The 18,604-nt window shown below is 41.3% G+C and overlaps 1 protein-coding gene across 1 annotated transcript in view; it reads right to left on the bottom strand.

Annotated features, from left to right (window-relative positions):
- Positions 1 to 18,604, bottom strand: part of DNAH8 (dynein axonemal heavy chain 8) — a 589,186-nt gene that overhangs the window by 376,035 nt on the left and 194,547 nt on the right. Inside the window, exons 24-27 of the mRNA XM_084624647.1 lie at positions 16,165 to 16,271; positions 13,528 to 13,624; positions 8,396 to 8,591; positions 3,024 to 3,220 (exon numbers count right to left, since the gene is read on the bottom strand). Coding sequence (XP_084480773.1) covers positions 3,024 to 3,220; positions 8,396 to 8,591; positions 13,528 to 13,624; positions 16,165 to 16,271 — 597 coding nt within the window. The remainder of the gene's footprint in view (positions 1 to 3,023; positions 3,221 to 8,395; positions 8,592 to 13,527; positions 13,625 to 16,164; positions 16,272 to 18,604) is intronic.

Raw genomic sequence — 18,604 nt, 5'->3', positions numbered from 1 at the left:
CCTCCTTTTAAATGGCCAATATGTCTTTTTCAATTTTTTTCCTTTTTTTCCTCCCACAGCTGCAAATGTTTCAACGTTGCAACTAGCATCTCCATCCCAGAGGCTAGCACAGATAAGGCGGCAAAAAAAAAAATGCACTTGCGATGAAATTTTCTCTGAGCTCATGCAGTCCACCCAACTGAAAGAGCCCAGTAGAATGCATGGAGGCAGACAATAGCAGAGTCCAGGAAAGCACAAAATGAACATGAGGACAGATGGCTGGAGCAACAGGAGAGGTGGCGGCAGCATGATGAAAGGAGGCAGGATGCAATGCTGAAGATACTGGAGGATCAAACTGATATGCTCCAGCGTATGGCTGAGGTGCAGGAAAGGCACAGACTGCCACTGCAGCCCCTGTGTAATCAACTGCCCTGCTCCCCAAGTTCCATAGCCTCCTCACCCAGATGCCCAAGAATGCGGTGGGGAGGGGGGCCCTCCGGGCACCCAACCACTCCACCCCAGAGGACTGCCCAAGCAACAGAAGGCTGGCATTCAATAAGTTTTGAAGTGCAGTGTGGCCTTGTCCTTCCCTCCTCCCCCACCCCACCTCACCCCGTGCTTCCCTCCTCCCCCACCCCTCCCGGGCTACCTTGGCAGTTCTCCCCCCATTTGTGTGATGAATTAATAAAGAATGCATCAATTTGAAACAACAATGACTTTATTGTCTCTGCAAGCAGTGATCAAAGGCGGGAGAGGAGGGCGGTTGGCTTACAGGAAAGTAGAGTGAACCGAGGGGGCGGGTTTTCATCAAGAAGAAACAAACAGAACTGTCACACAGTAGCCTGCTCAGCCATGAAACTGATTTTCAAAGCTTCTCTGATGCACAGCGTGCCCTGCTGTGCTCTTCTAACTGTCCTGGTGTCTGGCTGCGTGTAGTCAGCAGCCAGGCGATTTGCTTCAACTTCCCACCCCGCCATAAATGTCTCCCCCTTACTCTCACAGGTATTGTGGAGCGCACAGCAAGCAGTAATAACAATGGGAATATTGGCTTCGCTGAGGTCTACCTGAGTCAGTAAACTGCACCAGCGTGCCTTTAAACATCCAAATGCATATTCAACCACCGTTCTGCACTTGCTCAGCCTATAGTTGAACAGCTCCTGACTACTGTCCAGGCTCCGTGTATGGCTTCATAAGCCATGGGAGCAAGGGGTCGGCTGGGTCCCCAAGGATGATTATAGGCATTTCAACATCCCCAACAGTTATTTTCTGGTCTGGGAATAAAGTCCCTTCCTGCAGCTTTTGAAACAGACCAGAGTTCCTGAAGATGCGAGCGTCATGTACCTTTCCCGGCCATCCCACGTTGATGTTGGTGAAACATCCCTTGTGATCCACCAGTGCTTGCAGCACTATTGAAAAGTACCCCTTTCAGTTTATGTACTGGCTGCCTTGGTGGTCCGGTCCCAAGATAGGGATATGCATTCCATCTATCACCCCACCACAGTTAGGGAATCCTGTAGCAGCAAAGCCATCCACTGTGACCTGCACATTTCCCACAGTCACTACTCTTGCTAGCAGCAGCTCAGTGATTGTGTTGGCTACTTGGATCACAGCAGCCCCCACAATAGATTTGCCCAGTCCAAATTGATTCCCGTCTGACTGGTAGCTGTCTGGCATTGCAAGCTTCCAGAGGGCTATCGCCACTCACTTGTGAACTGTGAGGGCTGCTCTCATCTTGGTATTATTGTGCTTCAGAGCAGGGGAAAGCAAGTCACAAAGTTCCATGAAAGTGCCCTTATGCATGCGAAAGTTTTGCAGCCACTGGGAATCATCCCAGACCTGCAACACTATGTGGTCCCACCAGTCTGTGCTTGTTTCACAGGCCCAGAATAGGCGTTCCACAGCATGAACCTGCCCCATTGCCATCAGGATGGCCAAATTGCCGGAGGTGGAGTGGGGGCGGGGCCTGGAGGTAGGGAGGGGAATCGAGCACTCACAGGGAAGAGGGGAAGTTGCCGCCTATGGCTGGAACCCAAGCTTTGGGACCCTGCAAAGGGGGAGGGTCCCAGAGCCTAGGCTCCAGCCTGAGCCTGAACGTCTATTCCGCAATTTTACAACTCTGCAGCCCAAACCTTGTGAGCCTGAGTCAGCTGACACAAGCCAGTCGTGGGTGGGTTTAATCACAGTGTAAATATACCCTAATTCACCTCACTTGTGGGGTGCTCCTGCTTAGGAAAAATACAGTATATATAGTTTACTCCTGTTGCTGAAGGTCATAGTGATTTCTTTCAGCTGTTATTCAATTTATTTCCACATCCTTTTCCTCCAATCTTCTTCAGTTGTCTTCTTATTTTAGAAGATGAAGAGACTTATAGAGAAGTGGTTCTCAACCTTTCCAGACTACTATATCCCTTTCAGGAGTCTGATTTGTCTTGTGTACCCCAAGTTTCACCTCACTTAAAAACTACTTGCTTACAAAATCAGACATAAAATTACAAAAGTGTCAAAAAACATTATTACTGAAAAATTGTTTACTTTCTCATTTTTGCCATATAATTATAAAATAAACCAACTGGAATACAAATATTTTACTTACATTTCAGTGTGATATTAAGCCTGTTTTTCACTTGTGAGCCTTGTCATTCGGCGGCCGGATAGCAGTGGTATGGTATTGCCCCCCTTATTTCTGCGCTGCTGCGGACAGCGGCACTGCCTTCAGAACTGGGCAACCAGAAAGCAATGGTTGCTGGCTGGGGCGTTCAAGTTGTTTGTGGCAAGGGAGCACTATTATTTTAATCCTGCTTCCTTTCCACCCCATAATACCCACTTCAACCCGCTCCCGCCTTGTTTGTTGAATTTTTATCCTGCTCCTGGTATTATGGCAGTGGGTCCGGTGGTACCTGTGGGATCCCTGTCCCACTGCATGGCTCTAGAGCCTGTTGTAAAACTAGGCAAAAATCTCAATGAGTTGACATGCCCCCTCGAAGACCTTTGTGTACCCCTGTTATAGATGATACTCCTCTAGAAATGCTCATCAATAAATTTACCTGAACTTTAGCATCTCTGTCTTCTGTCCACAGAACCTTATATTTCTGAAAGTCTTGCAGTGCTTCACTAGCTGCTTTTCTTACAGAATTTACAGACGAGGAGAGGAGCACAACTAATTTAGAAATATCTTTGTGTTCTGCAACACCTGGATAAAAATTTCTTAGCTTTCTTACAGGAATGCTGTCATCGAGTACTTCTGTAAAATAAACAATTTACATAAAAGTTAACAAACCATTAAAATCCCCCTTCAGATTTCCAAAAACATAAAACTAGAATCATCTCCCAATATACTTTTAACAAAACAGAAGACAAAAGAGTTAAACCAAAAATTGTGGAAGTGTCAAAACCTGTAACCTGTACTTCATTACTGTTTGGGTTGTTGCATCCCATTCCCCTCTCCTCTATCTATATATTGCCCATTTGCATTTTAAATTTTCAGGGACTCTGTCTTCATTCTTCTTGTAGAGTGGACACCTAGCACAGTTTTGATGTTACTTTATGTAAAGTGATATTTATTAGGTTTGTTAAAACCATACATTTCAAATATTTAACCATACAAGTTCTCTCAAACAGTATGAGGTATTTTATCTCTTATATGTTACACCCTTGTTATTCCATGAAAGACTCTTTTCTAAGCAGACATCCAATTGAGTCAAAATATGCAGTTTAAGGATCCGTAAATGTCACTTGTCGCCCAAGAGAAACATTTTAACTTCAATTTCTACATGTGAGAGGTTAGTACATATAAGTCCATTAGGGATGTCAAATGATTTTAAAAAAGAATTACAATTAATTGTGAGATTAAAAAAATAGTAGTGATTAATTGCAGTTTTAATTGCACTGAAACAATAATAGAATACCAATTTAAATTTATTATAAATATTTTGGATGTTTTTCTACCTTTTCAAATATATTGATTTCAGAATACGTGTACAGTGCTCACTTTATGTTATTTTTATTATAAATATTTGCACTATAAAAAAGATAAAGAAAAGAACAGTATTTTTCAATTCACTTCATACAAGTACTGTAGTGCAATCTCTTTATCATGAAAGTGCAATTTACAAATGTAGGGCTTTTTTACATAACCTTAGTCAAAAAACAAAACAATGTAAAATTTAGAGCCTGCAAGTCGAAGCATGAAGGGGCATATGAATGTTTAGCATGTCTGGCACATAAATACCTTGCAACGCCCGCTACAACAGTGCCATGCGAATGCATGTTCTCACTTTCAGGTGACATTATAATTAAGAAGCGGGCAGCATTATCTCCCATAGATGTAAACAAACTTGTTTGTCTTAGCAATTGGCTAAATAAAGGGGAGGACTGAATGGACATGTAGGCTCTAACGTTTTACATTGTTTTGTATTTGAGTGCAATTATGTAAAAAATAATAATTCTACATTTGTAAGATATTTCATGATAAAAAAAGAGATTACACTACAGTACAAATATTTGTAATCAAAAACAATAAGATAAAGTGAGCACTATACACTTTTGTATTCTGTATTATAATTGAAATCAATATATTTGAAAATGTCAAAAAAGTCCAAAAATATTTATAATAAATTTAAATTGGCATTTTATTATTATTTAAGTGTACAATTAAAAATGTGATTAATCACAACTATTTTTTAATCTAGTTAATTTGTTTTGTGTTAATCACATGGATTAACTCCGATTAATCTGCAGCCCTAATTTACATACAATTCAACACATTTTTAAAAGTGTGATTCCCAGTATTTTTGTTGACAATTATTTTTATGCTATTTTCTCACATTTTCTTTAAAAGAGTCAAAAATATTTTCAGAAAGTAATCAGGGCTGGCCTTAGGGAAAATAGCACCCTGGGCAAACTTGTATTTTGCCGCCTCTGGCCCCAGCTGCCTTCCCAGGCTCCCTACCCCATCCCCATCGCCCCTGCCCCCACTGCCTCTCCCCCCACCCCTCACTACCCCAAACTCCCTTCTATGACCTCACACTTCAGGCCCACCCTGCTTCTTGCCTCTTAACCACAGCACCGCCCCTGCCCACATTGCCCACACTTAGGGCCGGTCTTGCCTTGCAGTGATTCACATCTGGATGCCATGGTGATGGGCATCATAGGAAACCCCACAGAAGTCATTTTGACTCCCCCAGCAAGTGTTATAGGAATTCCCTCATTTGGTCATTGAGCAAGACAGCCAAGACAATATAGTAGGCAGTCTTCCGCATTCTCACAGAGTGAGTGGGCTCTGGGGCAGAGTCGTATCTCTCCTGCACTTCCCAAACTCTCCCACTCAACACAGCATCCAGCTCCTCTGCCAGAGCCCCAGAGGGTTGGCAGCCCAAGGGGAGGCGCAGTCACAAAAGGGCACCAGAAGGCTGGTGTTGGCAGAGTAGCATGGTGACCTGAGAGTCCCAGAAAGGGTGGAGGGAACTGGAGCTGCACAGATGGAATCACAATGTTGTGGTGACATGGGGGCTCCAGAAGGGCAGATCTCTCCCCACCCCAATACTGAGCATCCACAATATTGAAGTGCCCCTCCTCAGCCCCAGGGAAGGTGGCTTATTGTGGGAGGGAGAGGTTAAAATGCTCCAGTCCACTGACGGTAGCTAGGGTGGATGGTGATGGCGGAAGGTTGGCTCCTGAAATATCCCCAACCACCTGCACTAATACCTCCCTTTGGGATGAGTAAGAAAAAGGGGGAGTCCATGACAGCTGGGGAGCATGGGGAACTGTGAGGTCAGAGTGTGGCATTCAGGAGGGGAACCTTGAAGATGTGAGGGACCCCCTGAAAACTGGGGAGAATGGGGTGAGGAGGGGCTGAGAACTGGGAGGCGGGGATTGGTGGGGCAGAAGAAGGTGCCTCCTGGGAGATGTGTGGGCATGGAGGGGTGCTGGGAGCTAGGGGCACAGGGAGGGGTACCTCGGGCTCTTGGGGCACGGGGGAGAGCCCTGGGAGCTGGGAGGGCTGGGACCATCGAGGCACAGGGAAGGCCCCTGGAAGCTGGGGGGGGGCTGGGAGCTGGGGGCACATGGAGGTGTCCCCTGGGAGCTGGGGGGGGCTAGGAGCTGGGAGCACAGGGAAGGGGCCCTCAGGAGATGGAAGGGCTTGTAGATGGGGGCATAGAGAGGGGGTCCCCTGGGAGCTGTGGGGGGCTGGAACCTGGGACACGGAATCAGGACCCCCTAAGACTTACTGATCTCTCTGCCCTGCAGTTTTAATTCCCAGTCTCTTCCCTTTCCATCTCAACCTGGAAGAGGCTGGCAACTTCCAGCTCCCATTGGCTGGCCGAGACACCCCACTCACCTTCCATTGGACTGGGACAATCTGGGGGAAGGACGCGGGGAAGAGCCTGGCTCGCAGTCACAGAGTGTGGAGGCACGACTTGGAGCCAGGCTGGGAAACCACATGGAGCAGTGAGCAGGTGACCTTCGCTCAAGAGCAGGGAAGTGTACGCAACGCTCCTGCGATGCCAGGCTGCACCCCACAGGCAGCAAGGGGAAGCCCAAGCCCCTGGCCTATGCACCACGGTGCCCCCTGACTACAGAGCCCTGGGTGGGTGCCCACATTGCCCTGCCCTAAGGCCAGCCCTGCCAGTAATGCTCTATGCATCTCTACATTCTCTCATATCATAGCATATTAATTGAACTCTAAAAATTCTGTGCAACATATGCTCCTCGTGATTTAAATGACAATCTAGTCACCTATCTTAGTTACTTATATGGCCACCATCACCTCAGCATCCAAGCATCCTACAATCTTTAATGTATTTATCCTTACTACACTCCTGTGAGTTACAGAAGTACTGCTGTCCTGAATTTACAGATGCAGAATTGAAGCACAGACAGAAAGCTTGTGGTGGAGCAGGTTACTGAACCCCGGTCTCATAAATCCTACCCAGTGCCCTAACCACTCTAGCATCCTTCCTCTCTCTTAATAATGCTGGTTGTCATAAATATAAAGGGAAGGGTAAACCCCTTTGAAATCCCTCCTGGCCAGGGGAAAGCTCCTCTCACCTGTAAAGGGTTAAGAAGCTAAAGGTAACCTCGCTGGCACCTGACCAAAATGACCAATGAGGAGACAAGATACTTTCAAAAGCTGGGAGGAGGGAGAGAAACAAAGGGTCTGTGTCTGTCTGTAGTCGTCTTGGCCAGGGACAGAACAGGAATGGAGTCTTAGAACTTTTAGTAAGTAATCTAGCTAGGTATGTGTTAGATTATGATTTCTTTAAATGGCTGAGAAAAGAATTGTGCTGAATAGAATAACTATTTCTGTCTGTGTATCTTTTTTGTAACTTAAGGTTTTGCCTAGAGGGGTTCTCTATGTTTTTGAATCTAATTACCCTGTAAGACATCTACCATCCTGATTTTACAGGGGGGATTTCTTTATTTCTATTTACTTCTATTTTTTATTAAAAGTCTTCTTGTAAAAAACTGAATGCTTTTTCATTGTTCTCAGATCCAAGGGTTTGGGTCTGTGGTCACCTATGCAAATTGGTGAGGCTTTTTATCCAACATTTCCCAGGAAAGGGGGGGTGCAAGTGTTGGGAGGATTGTTCATTGTTCTTAAGATCCAAGGGTCTGGATCTGTAGTCACCTAGGCAAATTGGTGAGGCTTTTTACCAAACCTTGTCCAGGAAATGGGGTGCAAGGTTTTGGGAAGTATTTTGGGGGGAAGGACGCGTCCAAACAGCTCTTCCCCAGTAACCAGTATTAGTTTGGTGGTGGTAGCGGCCAGTCCAAGGACAACGGGTGGAATATTTTGTACCTTGGGGAAGTTTTGACCTAAGCTGGTAAAGATAAGCTTAGGAGGTTTTTCATGCAGGTCACCACATCTGTACCCTAGAGTTCAGAGTGGGGGAGGAACCTTGACACTGGTAATAGAACAATTCTGCATATGTCCACTTTAGGAATACAGATAATAATGAAATCTTTCAATTGTAATGTTAGTGAATCCTGAATCCTAACAACAGCACTGCCTCTCTTTCCCATGTTAACGACCCAGTGAATGAAATTTGCATAACTCTTTATTTTATCCAATAACATGATGTACTACATTCTTCAGTAGTAAGAAAGTAGGAGCAGTACATAAAGGTACCACTAACGAGTTTATGTTACTTGAAGTTAAAGGGGAAACCTATACTGTGACAATATTTACATAATGCAGTAGTTTATCTGATTATTATGTAGTTTACTACTACTTTCATGAGTATGAAATACGCACTTCTGTTAAATACAACTGACTAAATTAAAGTAAAAATAGCTAAGATAATCCAAAAGAATACACACTAGGTCCCTTTCAAACCAAATGAGAATAATCATGAAATATTCAGAAGCAAAGACATTTTATTAGAAGAAAAAAGTTAAAGTAAGCAAAAAACCTTACTTTCTTCTTTTTTGGCTGTTTTCCCTGCTACCACACTGGGTGATGAGGAGACAAGAGGTACATTTCTGTTCAGTAATATACTAGATTTTTGTAAGTGTTGCTGTCCCCAGTGTGCGACTCCACGACTTACTTCCAGTGTTAATTGGATCATGCGATTGATGGCTTGCTGTATATCATCTAAACTAGGAACCATTACCTGCACAAAATATAAAAAATGTTGTTTAAATAAATGCACCATAACCTAATTTTCCAAGGGCTACATTGAGCCTTTCGTTATAGTCCTTGCTAAGGGTGCTGCATAGCTGTGCCACCCCAGTAGGAGTTCAAAATAATTGTGACTCAGAAGCACCCCTCTGAATCACAATTGTCCAGAGCTCTGTTTTACTCAGGGATGGATATGTGTGACATTGCCCCATTGCCAGCCACAGAATATTACCTTTCTTGTGTCCAACTACTCAATGCCATTGCTTGTGCTGACCCTTCCCCCCAAAATTAAAGGATTGCACCTCCTGCCCAGGAATATTTCTGAAGTTGGGTGCCGTCTCCAGCTAACTATTCTGTCTGAGGAAGCTCATCCCCCCAACCAGTGTGAGATCTGTCAGACCTTAACACCTATGGATTGCAAGGATTGACAGGCTAGGCTTCAGATCCTTCTAATTCAGGAGAAGCCATGAGAGAAGCTGAATTATCCAAGGTTCCTGACTGGAATCCTTGAAGGAGCTGACAAAGACAGATACAGGTTCAAAAACCTTCACTTCTGGATTTGCAAAGCTGACCTCAACTTCCTCAGCACCATTACCAGGACCAAGAATGCCTTAAATATAAAGAAAAGGTGTACCTTTTCTTTTTGCGAATACAGACTAACACGGCTGCTACTCTGAAACCTATAAATATAAAGGGAAGGGTAACCACCTTTCTGTATATAGTGCTATAAAATCCCTCCTGGCCAGAGGCAAAATCCTTTCACCTGTAAAGGGTTAAGAAGCTAAGGTAACCTCGCTGGCACCTGACCCAAAATGACCAATGAGGAAACAAGATACTTTCAAATCTGAAGGGGGAAAAAAGTTTTGGTCTGTCTGAGTGATATCTTTGCCGGGAACAGATCAAGGATGCAAGCCTTCCAACTCCTGTAAAGTCAGTAAGTAATCTAGCTAGAAAATGCGTTAGATTTTCTTTTGTTTTTTGACTTGTAAAATTCGCTGTGTTGGAGGGAATGTGTATTCCTGTTTTTGTGTCTTTTTGTAATTTAAGGTTTTGCCTAGAGGGATTCTCTATGTTTTGAATCTGATTACCCTGTAAAGTATTTACCATCCTGATTTTACAGAAGTGATTCTTTTATCTTTTCTTTAAATAAAATTCTTCTTTTAAGAACCTGATTGATTTTTCATTGTTCTTAAGATCCAACTGTTTGGGTCTGTGTTCACCTGTACCAATTGGTGAGGATATCATTATCAAGCCTTCCCCAGGAGAGGAGGTGTAGGGCGTGGGGGGATATTTTGGGGAAGACTTCTCTAAGTAGTCTCTTTCCCTGTTCTTTGTTTAAATCACTTGGTGGTGGCAGCATATTGTTCAAGGACAAGGCAAAGTTTGTACCTTGGGGAAGTTTTTAACCTAAGCTGGTAAGAATAAGCTTAGGGGATCTTTCATGCGGGTCCCCACATCTGTACCCTAGAGTTCAGAGTGGGGAAGGAACCTTGACAAAGACCATTTCTGAAAATGTCCTGTAGTGTCACAATGCAATAATCATATGATTATGATTTAGGCATATTCATGTTTTTGGTCACAGATTAGATTAAATTTATTTTTAAAGACGCAGATTTTTCTCCTCCTCCTCCCCTCCCCACCATAGTGTCACTATGAGGCAGAGTTAAGGTAGTCTGGGTGCCCTAAATGTGCATTTCCATATCTGGGTATGTTTGCATTTCTTTTAAATTTAATATTTATTAAATTTGTTGGATTCATAAAGAGGTTACTTAAATTGCAGTAAATAACCTTCATTTACTAATACCTGGAGTTCTTCACAATTACTCTGCACATTCACACTTACGGGTTATGTGCTGTCCACTGCAGGGTAATGGTAGAACCGTCTGCAAGCAGCACCCATTAGAGCACACATATGCCCCCTCCTGTCTCTCTCCTCAGTGTACCTTAACGTTCTGAGGGTGAGTCTATATAGGGGCTCTGCAATGTTTTCTGCCTCAGTTCATTCCACTGCCAACATAGAGAAACCATTATATAACTCTAAGAAAGAGGGGAAGGTGGGAGGGAAGGGTGAATATGCAGAGTCATCTAGAAGAATATTAGTTACAAGTAAGTAACCTTCATTTCTTCTTTGAGTGGCTCCACATATTCCCACTTGTGAGTAGTATGGCAAGCAGTGCTGAAAACTCAGGATGTAGAAAGAGTCCTAATTAAATAAAGTTTGAAGCATCATCAAATCTAAATCTGCTCTTGAAGGCAAATCCAAAGCATAATATTTATTAAAGATATGGACTGACTTCCAAGGAGCAGATTTACAGATTTCTTCAATAGGAACATGTTTAAGGCAAGCAAAAGACACTGTCACTGCCCTAGTACAATGAAACCTTACAATAGTGCCACAGGGACTACTGCTCACTCATAGCATTAAATGATACATTGTTTAACACTCCTGGAAAAAGTCTGGGCAGAAATACTAAGAATCATAAAGGTCATAGTGTAAGAAACAAATAACCAAAATGACTTCCTAAAACTGGTAGTTCTATTGAAATAATATGCTAAAACTACCAGTGGTCTTATATTTATCGGTAATCTGAGTGAGCTTCCCATCCTTGAATGGAGGCATCTGTCACTAGATTCTTGGTAGACAGAAGCCAGGAGAAGTGAACCCCTTTTCCACTTGATGTGGGTCTTTCTACCAGTCTAATAAGAAGATAACTTCATTTGCAAAGGTCACATGCATGTCCATGTGATTCTGGGAAAATACACTGATTTTTAACTACCCCTGTATGGAACATAGGTGAAGTCTAGCAAACTGTGTCATGTATGTTCAGAAGACCATGTGTCCCAGAAGCCTGAGGCACATCCTTATTGATGTTTTGGTGAGCCTGTAATTGGGTAATGAAGTCCACTATAGTCTGGAATCTTTACCATGGGAAATACACTTTTGCTGAATTTGAATCCAGCAGCATCCCTATGTATTCTATGATAAGGGTTATAGTGAATGGGGGCCTTGTTTATTCTGAACCCCAGTGAGAACAGACTGAAGAATGTTTGAACTGTGCTACTTGATTAGGTGATTTCTCTCTGATCAACCAGTCATTGAGACATGGGTAAATTTGTGTGCTGCGCCTTCTTAAATGTGTTGCCACCACTGCAAGGCCCTTAGTGAACCTGCACTGGTAGTAAGTCTTTCCTACTAGGAATCACATGTACTTCCTGTGAGCCAGCTGTATAGACAGACACAAGTCAGAATCTTGGAATCAACGGACACTGCTGGCCAAAAGAATCTGAACTCAGGTGCATTGGGCGCATGCACACCAACAGTGAAATATATATAGCCAAGCACTTGAAGAAGGTGGTCAAGATTTAAAACATGGGTACTTAGCTTCTGCCATGAGGCTGAAAGGTCTTGGTGTTGAGAAGGTCCTGGCCCTAACTAAAACCTAATAAAAATGTGTGGGTTTTGGCTATATAAAAGTAAAACAATAAGCATAACTAGTAATAAAGACCTAACTACTACACAAAACACTGAATCTATAATAAAGGATTGTGGGGAAGCAGGTGGACATATCCTAAGTTCCGTCTCAGCTGCCATGGGTGATAAAAAAAAAAGAAGTGAGGGACAATATGTAGGGTGCAGGTGCAACTCCAGTGGACGCCGCTGATCAAAAAAACCACAATCTCATGTTCATGGAGCACACATGCACCTTGAAGTAAGATCCATGTGCAAAAAAAAAAAAAAAAAAATCTCAAAGAACAACATTTGGTTTGGGGATAATTACAACATCCCTGTAATGTATTTAACTCCATCTCAACACAGTTTTGTCAGAAAATGTAAATTTTTGGTTTTAATTACAGTTTTCATATATTAACACTACATAAGAAATTCAAAGAATACTACCATGTGACATTTCTAGAGATTTTAAGATAAGTAGTATCAATCTCAAATCACGTTTTAAATATATAATTTTCATGGCTAGATTCACCAGTATGCTCCAGCTGCTTTATGCCACTCTAGAGTAGCATAAAACAGCCTGAACATATTTGTCCAGTTATGCAGGATTTAAAGCCACTTTCTTTAGCCAGATCACTGCAAAGCAGCTAGAGAGTATACCCCTTCCCTCCTTTACTCCAAATTTCCCCTACCTGTTGCACCTCCTTAAACTTCCCTATATATTCATACTCCAGTCTCCACCTTCCTCATGAATCTCTAAAAAAACCCACATGCAGACACCCTAGTTTGCAACTCCCATCTACCTTCCCTGTTAAATAGATCTGGTGAAATGGATTACTTTTGAAAATAAGTATTTAATATTAATGGCAATTTTTGGCATTAATTTTCATAACAAAGTTTATCTGTCAGCACAGGCTGGTGCATAAAAACTTCAGAGAAACCTACAAAGAATTTCTCTTTTTCCAAATGATCACCATTTTCCATTGTTCGTAATACAAGTGAGGTGATGTGCCTTTAAAGATGGTGGCCATGACAAAAACACCACAACAACAAAAACTATCAACACAATCACATAACCACACCAAGGGCTAAAGTCATAAAACAGCCAAAGAGTCAATATAAAAAAGAACCAATCTAACATTTCAAAAACTAAAAATAAGGGAGAAATTAACAGCCAACTACAATAATCAAAAAGAACAGAAATGAACAAATAGGAAATATAGTTGCTGACAAATACTACAACACTCTATAAATGGTCCTGATGCCTGCAGCTAGCCACTGTAAGAGGGAACTGAGGATGTCGGGGTGTGAACACATTTTACCAAAGGGACACCTGCCTTGCCCCAGCAGTCACTGTTCTTTTAGATGGTTTCAAGGTCAGCACAGGTATCACACATCTCACAAGTGGGGATATGGAAATGTAATTCTTAGATAACATCTTCTTACTTTGCTAAATATAATATCACATAGTGCTTACCACATTAGGAATAGCAAGATGCACTTCAGCTTTTAGGAAAGAAACAACCTCTTCAGATTTGCTTGCCTGAGCAAAAAAAGCTGTTCGTCCAAAGGTGCTGGTGCCGAAAATAAAATTGAAATACATTATATATACTTCACCATAAAACTTTTTAATTATCATGCCATCATCATTTGAGTTACTATAAAAGGAAATTACTTCCCTTGAAATTTGGCATCTCTGAAATCACTTTGGAGAATTCTCACCCCAGGATCTGTAACACAGGACAGACAGAATGCCCCTAGTTCTAAAAGTTTTTAATGTCTAAGGGTAGTGGTAGCAGCCAAGAGCACCACCATCCCCACCAAAGATAGCCACATGTCACCCTGGACCTAGACACTGCCCTCAGAGCCTTCCAGTCAGTACTTGTTTAAGTGTGACAGAAGGCTCTCCAAAAATAATGAAATCTGCTCACCAAGCATTTCAATCAGGTCCTTCAATAGGGTGGAAAGTGAAATTTCCAGGATGATAAACCATTACAAAATGATCAACACATGATTAAAACATACCCCCAAAGACAAAAAAAAGTGAAAACAAGTTGCAAGAATCAGGACATGTTAAAACAGACAGTTTACAAATCCTAAAATGCAGTGGCTAGGTGAGTGAGAATTCTGCAAAATGATATATTTAGTGAACCAGAAAAACTACTAAGTAATTTCCTTCTCTCAAGATTCCAACTGTGCAGGATATCTGTGCTGAAATTCTGGCTCCACTGAAGTGAAAGCCAAAACTCCTATTGACTGCAATGGGGCCAGGATTTCACTTTGCAGACAAAAGTATGAATCATGTCCCCCATTCCTTCCCCCCCCCCGAAATTGATAAAGCTGCAATAAGCACAATGATAGAACACCTCTTAAACGTCCAACACAAGAAACTAGATACATTAAAGTCTGTAGAAGGAGACAGTAATTAGAAAGAAAAAAATATATTGAAAGGAAATTGGTCAAATAAGAAAAAGCGCATCCTGAAAATTTTTATTTTCTTGGCAGTGGTGGTAGGGCTATAGCGAGAATTTGGACTTCCCTACCTTGGAAATAAATCTTGGGTATGGGAAACCTGAAACTTGAAGCCAAACCCAAGCAACAATGCTTTGTAAAAATGTGAAGAGTAGCTGCTTTATATATATCTACAATGGGAAGATCTCTGAAGGTAGGCAGTGGCCAGATGTTATGTGTAGGAGTTGGATTACACAGCCTCGTCAGAGAATTTCCAAAATCCATTTGTCTGAGGTTCAACTCCATGCCATCATGAAAAAAATCATGATTCCTCAAGAAGAAATGGAAGGGAAATTAAAATCCAGAAGTTTAGAAAATTCAAGAGTGTCCTTAGATTTGCATCTTGGAGGAAGATTCAGAAATTGAACCATATAAAGACTTTTTTTTTCTAATGTCTAGACCTTTATCTTCTAGTAAACGACTGTCTCATTGAGGAAACTGTGTACCAAACCATAGCCTACTATTACTGTTGTCCCTTACGTTGAAAATGGAAAAGGGTCTTCCATAGGAAGATTGGTAGACAGACCAAGATTGATCAGGAATCCTTTAATTTCTAGAGTGCTGTGTCTTTTCACTGAACAACTCCAGTCCTTCCAAAGGGATATTTCCCACATTTTGCTGCATGAAGTGGGGAAGGACCAATCTCCTAAGCAAGGACAGTTTCCCCAAAGTGTCTGCTCTGATTACAGAACTGGCCCAAATCTCTGTGGATAGTTGATGCCATGTCTAGGGGGCATCTGAGATAACTCTAGTCTTGGAATCCTAGACTTTACTCCAAGGATTGCATCTGCAATCCAAGAACACACTGCAAGTGTTCTCCTTTCTCCTTTGCCCTGAGTATGAGCAAAAGGAGTGACTCTGCGTAGAGGAAAACTTTTATTCTCTTTTTGGTTTGTTGGCTGAGAGAGGAAGCAACTTTTTGGGTTGGGGCATTGTAAGCTACAATTGTTTCACCATCTTTTCTCAGAAAAGTAGGGATTCTTTGAACTTGGAAGCACAAAATATTTGCTTAGAGTGTTTGTTCGCTATCTGTGGATGAAATCAGATCTAGCACTTGGCTTCAGAGTTTGAGTTCACTATTCTAAAGTCAAAGCACATGGCATTCACAGATACATCTGCTATCAAAACTGTCACCAGGATGACCTTCTTTAGGATTGAAGGAAAATCTTGGTTGAAGGATTGAAGGAAAAAGCCTTTGTTAATCGGTTTATCCATTGTTAGAATGTGAGCTATGTAAAGCAAGGTTAATTCTTTCTCCAATTTCCGGAAACCACCTAGTGTATTGGGAGTGCCACTAGAAAAAATGAACAAAAAATAATGAATTTGAAACATGTTACACTGCCAAAACCCTTTATTTTGTCTATTGAAAACAGGAAGGTATATTAAAAGGCAGAAGGCTTTGGTTCATGAAAAAAGGATGTGTAGCATCTGTTGGTACTAGAAAAAAAGAATTACAATCAATGAACATAAATGCATTTTCCCCTTAGTCTTTCGTATAAATTCTTGGTAACAAAGATAAAGAAACCAAATGGATTTTCATAATACTACCTCAGTATTACTCTCTAAGCTGTTTTACTGAAGTACTACTTCACTTGCAACTTACTTTGAAACAAACATTCTTTTTTTAAGAGTATCCAAAGATAGCCGGGTGGCTTTCAACAGACTGTCTAATAACTGATGACTGAAATATGCAACTATCTCTTTACATTCCTGCAACAAATAAAAATATTTAGATCCTTTATTCATATAATCCAAAGGTTAAAAGAAATGTAAAAGAAGTAAATTGGAGAAGGTAAAATAAAGGAGAGAAAATTATTCTAAGTCACTCAATGAAGTAATATTTTTTTTAAAAAATTCTCATTTTAATGATCTGAAATAATTGTACCTGCATTTTTAATTTCGTCTGCAATGCCTATACCACAAGAAATGTTACCTCAGCCAGAAATGGGACATTTCGGTCCCCCCTTACACCAGCTGAGAATCAATGACTAATTATGGGGAATTATGGTCAGGATTTTAGTTTAACTAGCCAACACCCAACAAGATCCTCAAAAGTTCTGGACCAACACTGCTTATTGAAAGAAATGTGGTTCAATATCATTTTATTTAAAAATTTAAACAAAAGAAAAATCAACAAAACAATCAAAGCTAAGCTGTTAATAGTAATATTAAACTAAAAATGGAACATTACAACAATTAAATCAAAATCAAATCAATAAATTAGATTCAGTATTGGATTGGAATTTAACCATCAAATTAATTAAATGAAATGAATATCAAAATCAATGCTTATAAATTCTAAAGAGGATTCTAAAAAGGTGGTTGAATATTTGGTTATAAATCCCAACTAAAGATTTTTACACTAAAGTCTATCAGATCTTTGGTTTAAACAGGTCAAGAGTTTAATACTGAAAGCAAATGGTTTAATGCGGGGTGGCCAACCTGAGCCTGATAAGGAGCCAGGATTTAACAATGTACACTGCCAAAGAGCCACAGTAATACATCAGCAGCCCCTGCATCAGCTCCCCCACCCTGCTCCCAGTGCCTCCCACCCTTCTGCAGCCCGGCCGATCAGAGCCTCCTGTTCCCTCCCCACACCTCCCGATCAGTGAGTGGTATCAGCAGTAGCGAAGGCAGCCAAGTGGCATGTGGAAGCCCTGGCCTTGCTGGAAGAGTGGCCACTGACTGTTCCGCCCTGGGGACCAGAATTGCTGTCGGCGGGCCTGTGCATGTACATACTACACTTTCACATCCTAAAATTAAAGAATATAAAATGGCTGGGCTGTTTCTTAACTAATAAAAATAGAAAAAGGAAAATTAAGATACTTAAGATAATAGGGGGTTGCAACCTCTTCTGTTCTCTCAGTCTTCTGGTCTCTCATAGAGGAAGAGCTAGAACTGCAGTCAAGAAGCCAGACAGTAATGTTCTGCTGGCACAGTGCTTCTCACTAGCAGACTTTCTTCAGCTGCAGGAAGATTGGTCAAAGGCTGGCATAGCCTGTGTGTTGATGTTGTGACTTCCTCTCCTCAAGATCTCGGAGATTCTGGAACATCAGTCTCCTCTCATGTGACTTACTGACCGAAAAGGCTGGACTTCTCAGCCTAATCCTTGATTCTTATGACTTGCAAACTTTGCTTATGCCACCTTGCAGCACCTCCCTCCAAGATATTTGAACTAATCTGGTGCAAGGCTATCTTGGAGCCATGCAAGCTGGTCTAATCTGATTCAAATTAGGTCATCTTTAGATTTGGAAAAGTCCTGATTAAATCAGCAATTTAAAAATATTTGGTATTTTGAATACCATAGAGACTGATGTCTGTGAACACCTAAAAATATCAAAAATACAGATTCATGAGACCACTTTTGAGAAAACTGGCATTGTTTTATCTGAATGAAAGACCTGAGATGACATTGGGTCACAAGATTGCAGAATGTTCGTCATAAAAGTCCTACAAAAATAGCTAACTGAAAAAGAAATCTAGCAACAACCAGTCACTCAGCATTCATCCATCAGCAAGATTTAAAGTAAGTTTGAATAAACTTATTATCAGTTATTAGTTTCAACACCTCCAGTTCCTTCTCAAAAACAAGGGATTTACAGTAATTTTTCTATTTGGGAATTGGTCTATAAGTCAAAGAGCTTGAAGTCCAGAATCATCTGGATAAAAAAATCATCTGATAAAATGAATCACCAGAATCATCTGATAAAAAAAAGTTACTTTAAAGTCCATGAAGACAAAACCACTTAAAACAAAATAAAAATAAGATTCCACTCTTGATGTAGATGCACCCAACGTGTGTGAGATTCGATTATTTTGAGATAGCAGTGTACTTTGGGCCATTCCTGCACTCTGGCAGCCCTTGTGACCAGCTGAGGATATAAAGGGCAGGGTGGTCTCAACTGCCTATCAGTTAGAATAAGAATTAGAACTCAAAGAACCAGAGTTACTGTGATATAAATAATAGAATAGAATAGAATAAGAATAGAATAAGAATAGAATAGAATAGATATAAATAGAATAAATAATAGAATAGAATAGAA

The sequence above is a fragment of the Lepidochelys olivacea genome (genome assembly GCF_965140295.1).
Source record: "Lepidochelys olivacea isolate rLepOli2 genome assembly, chromosome: 3".
Classification (NCBI taxonomy): Eukaryota; Metazoa; Chordata; order Testudines; family Cheloniidae; genus Lepidochelys; species Lepidochelys olivacea.
The sequence above is the reverse complement of the archived record's forward strand: the minus strand, read 5'-3'. Positions and strand labels throughout refer to the sequence as shown.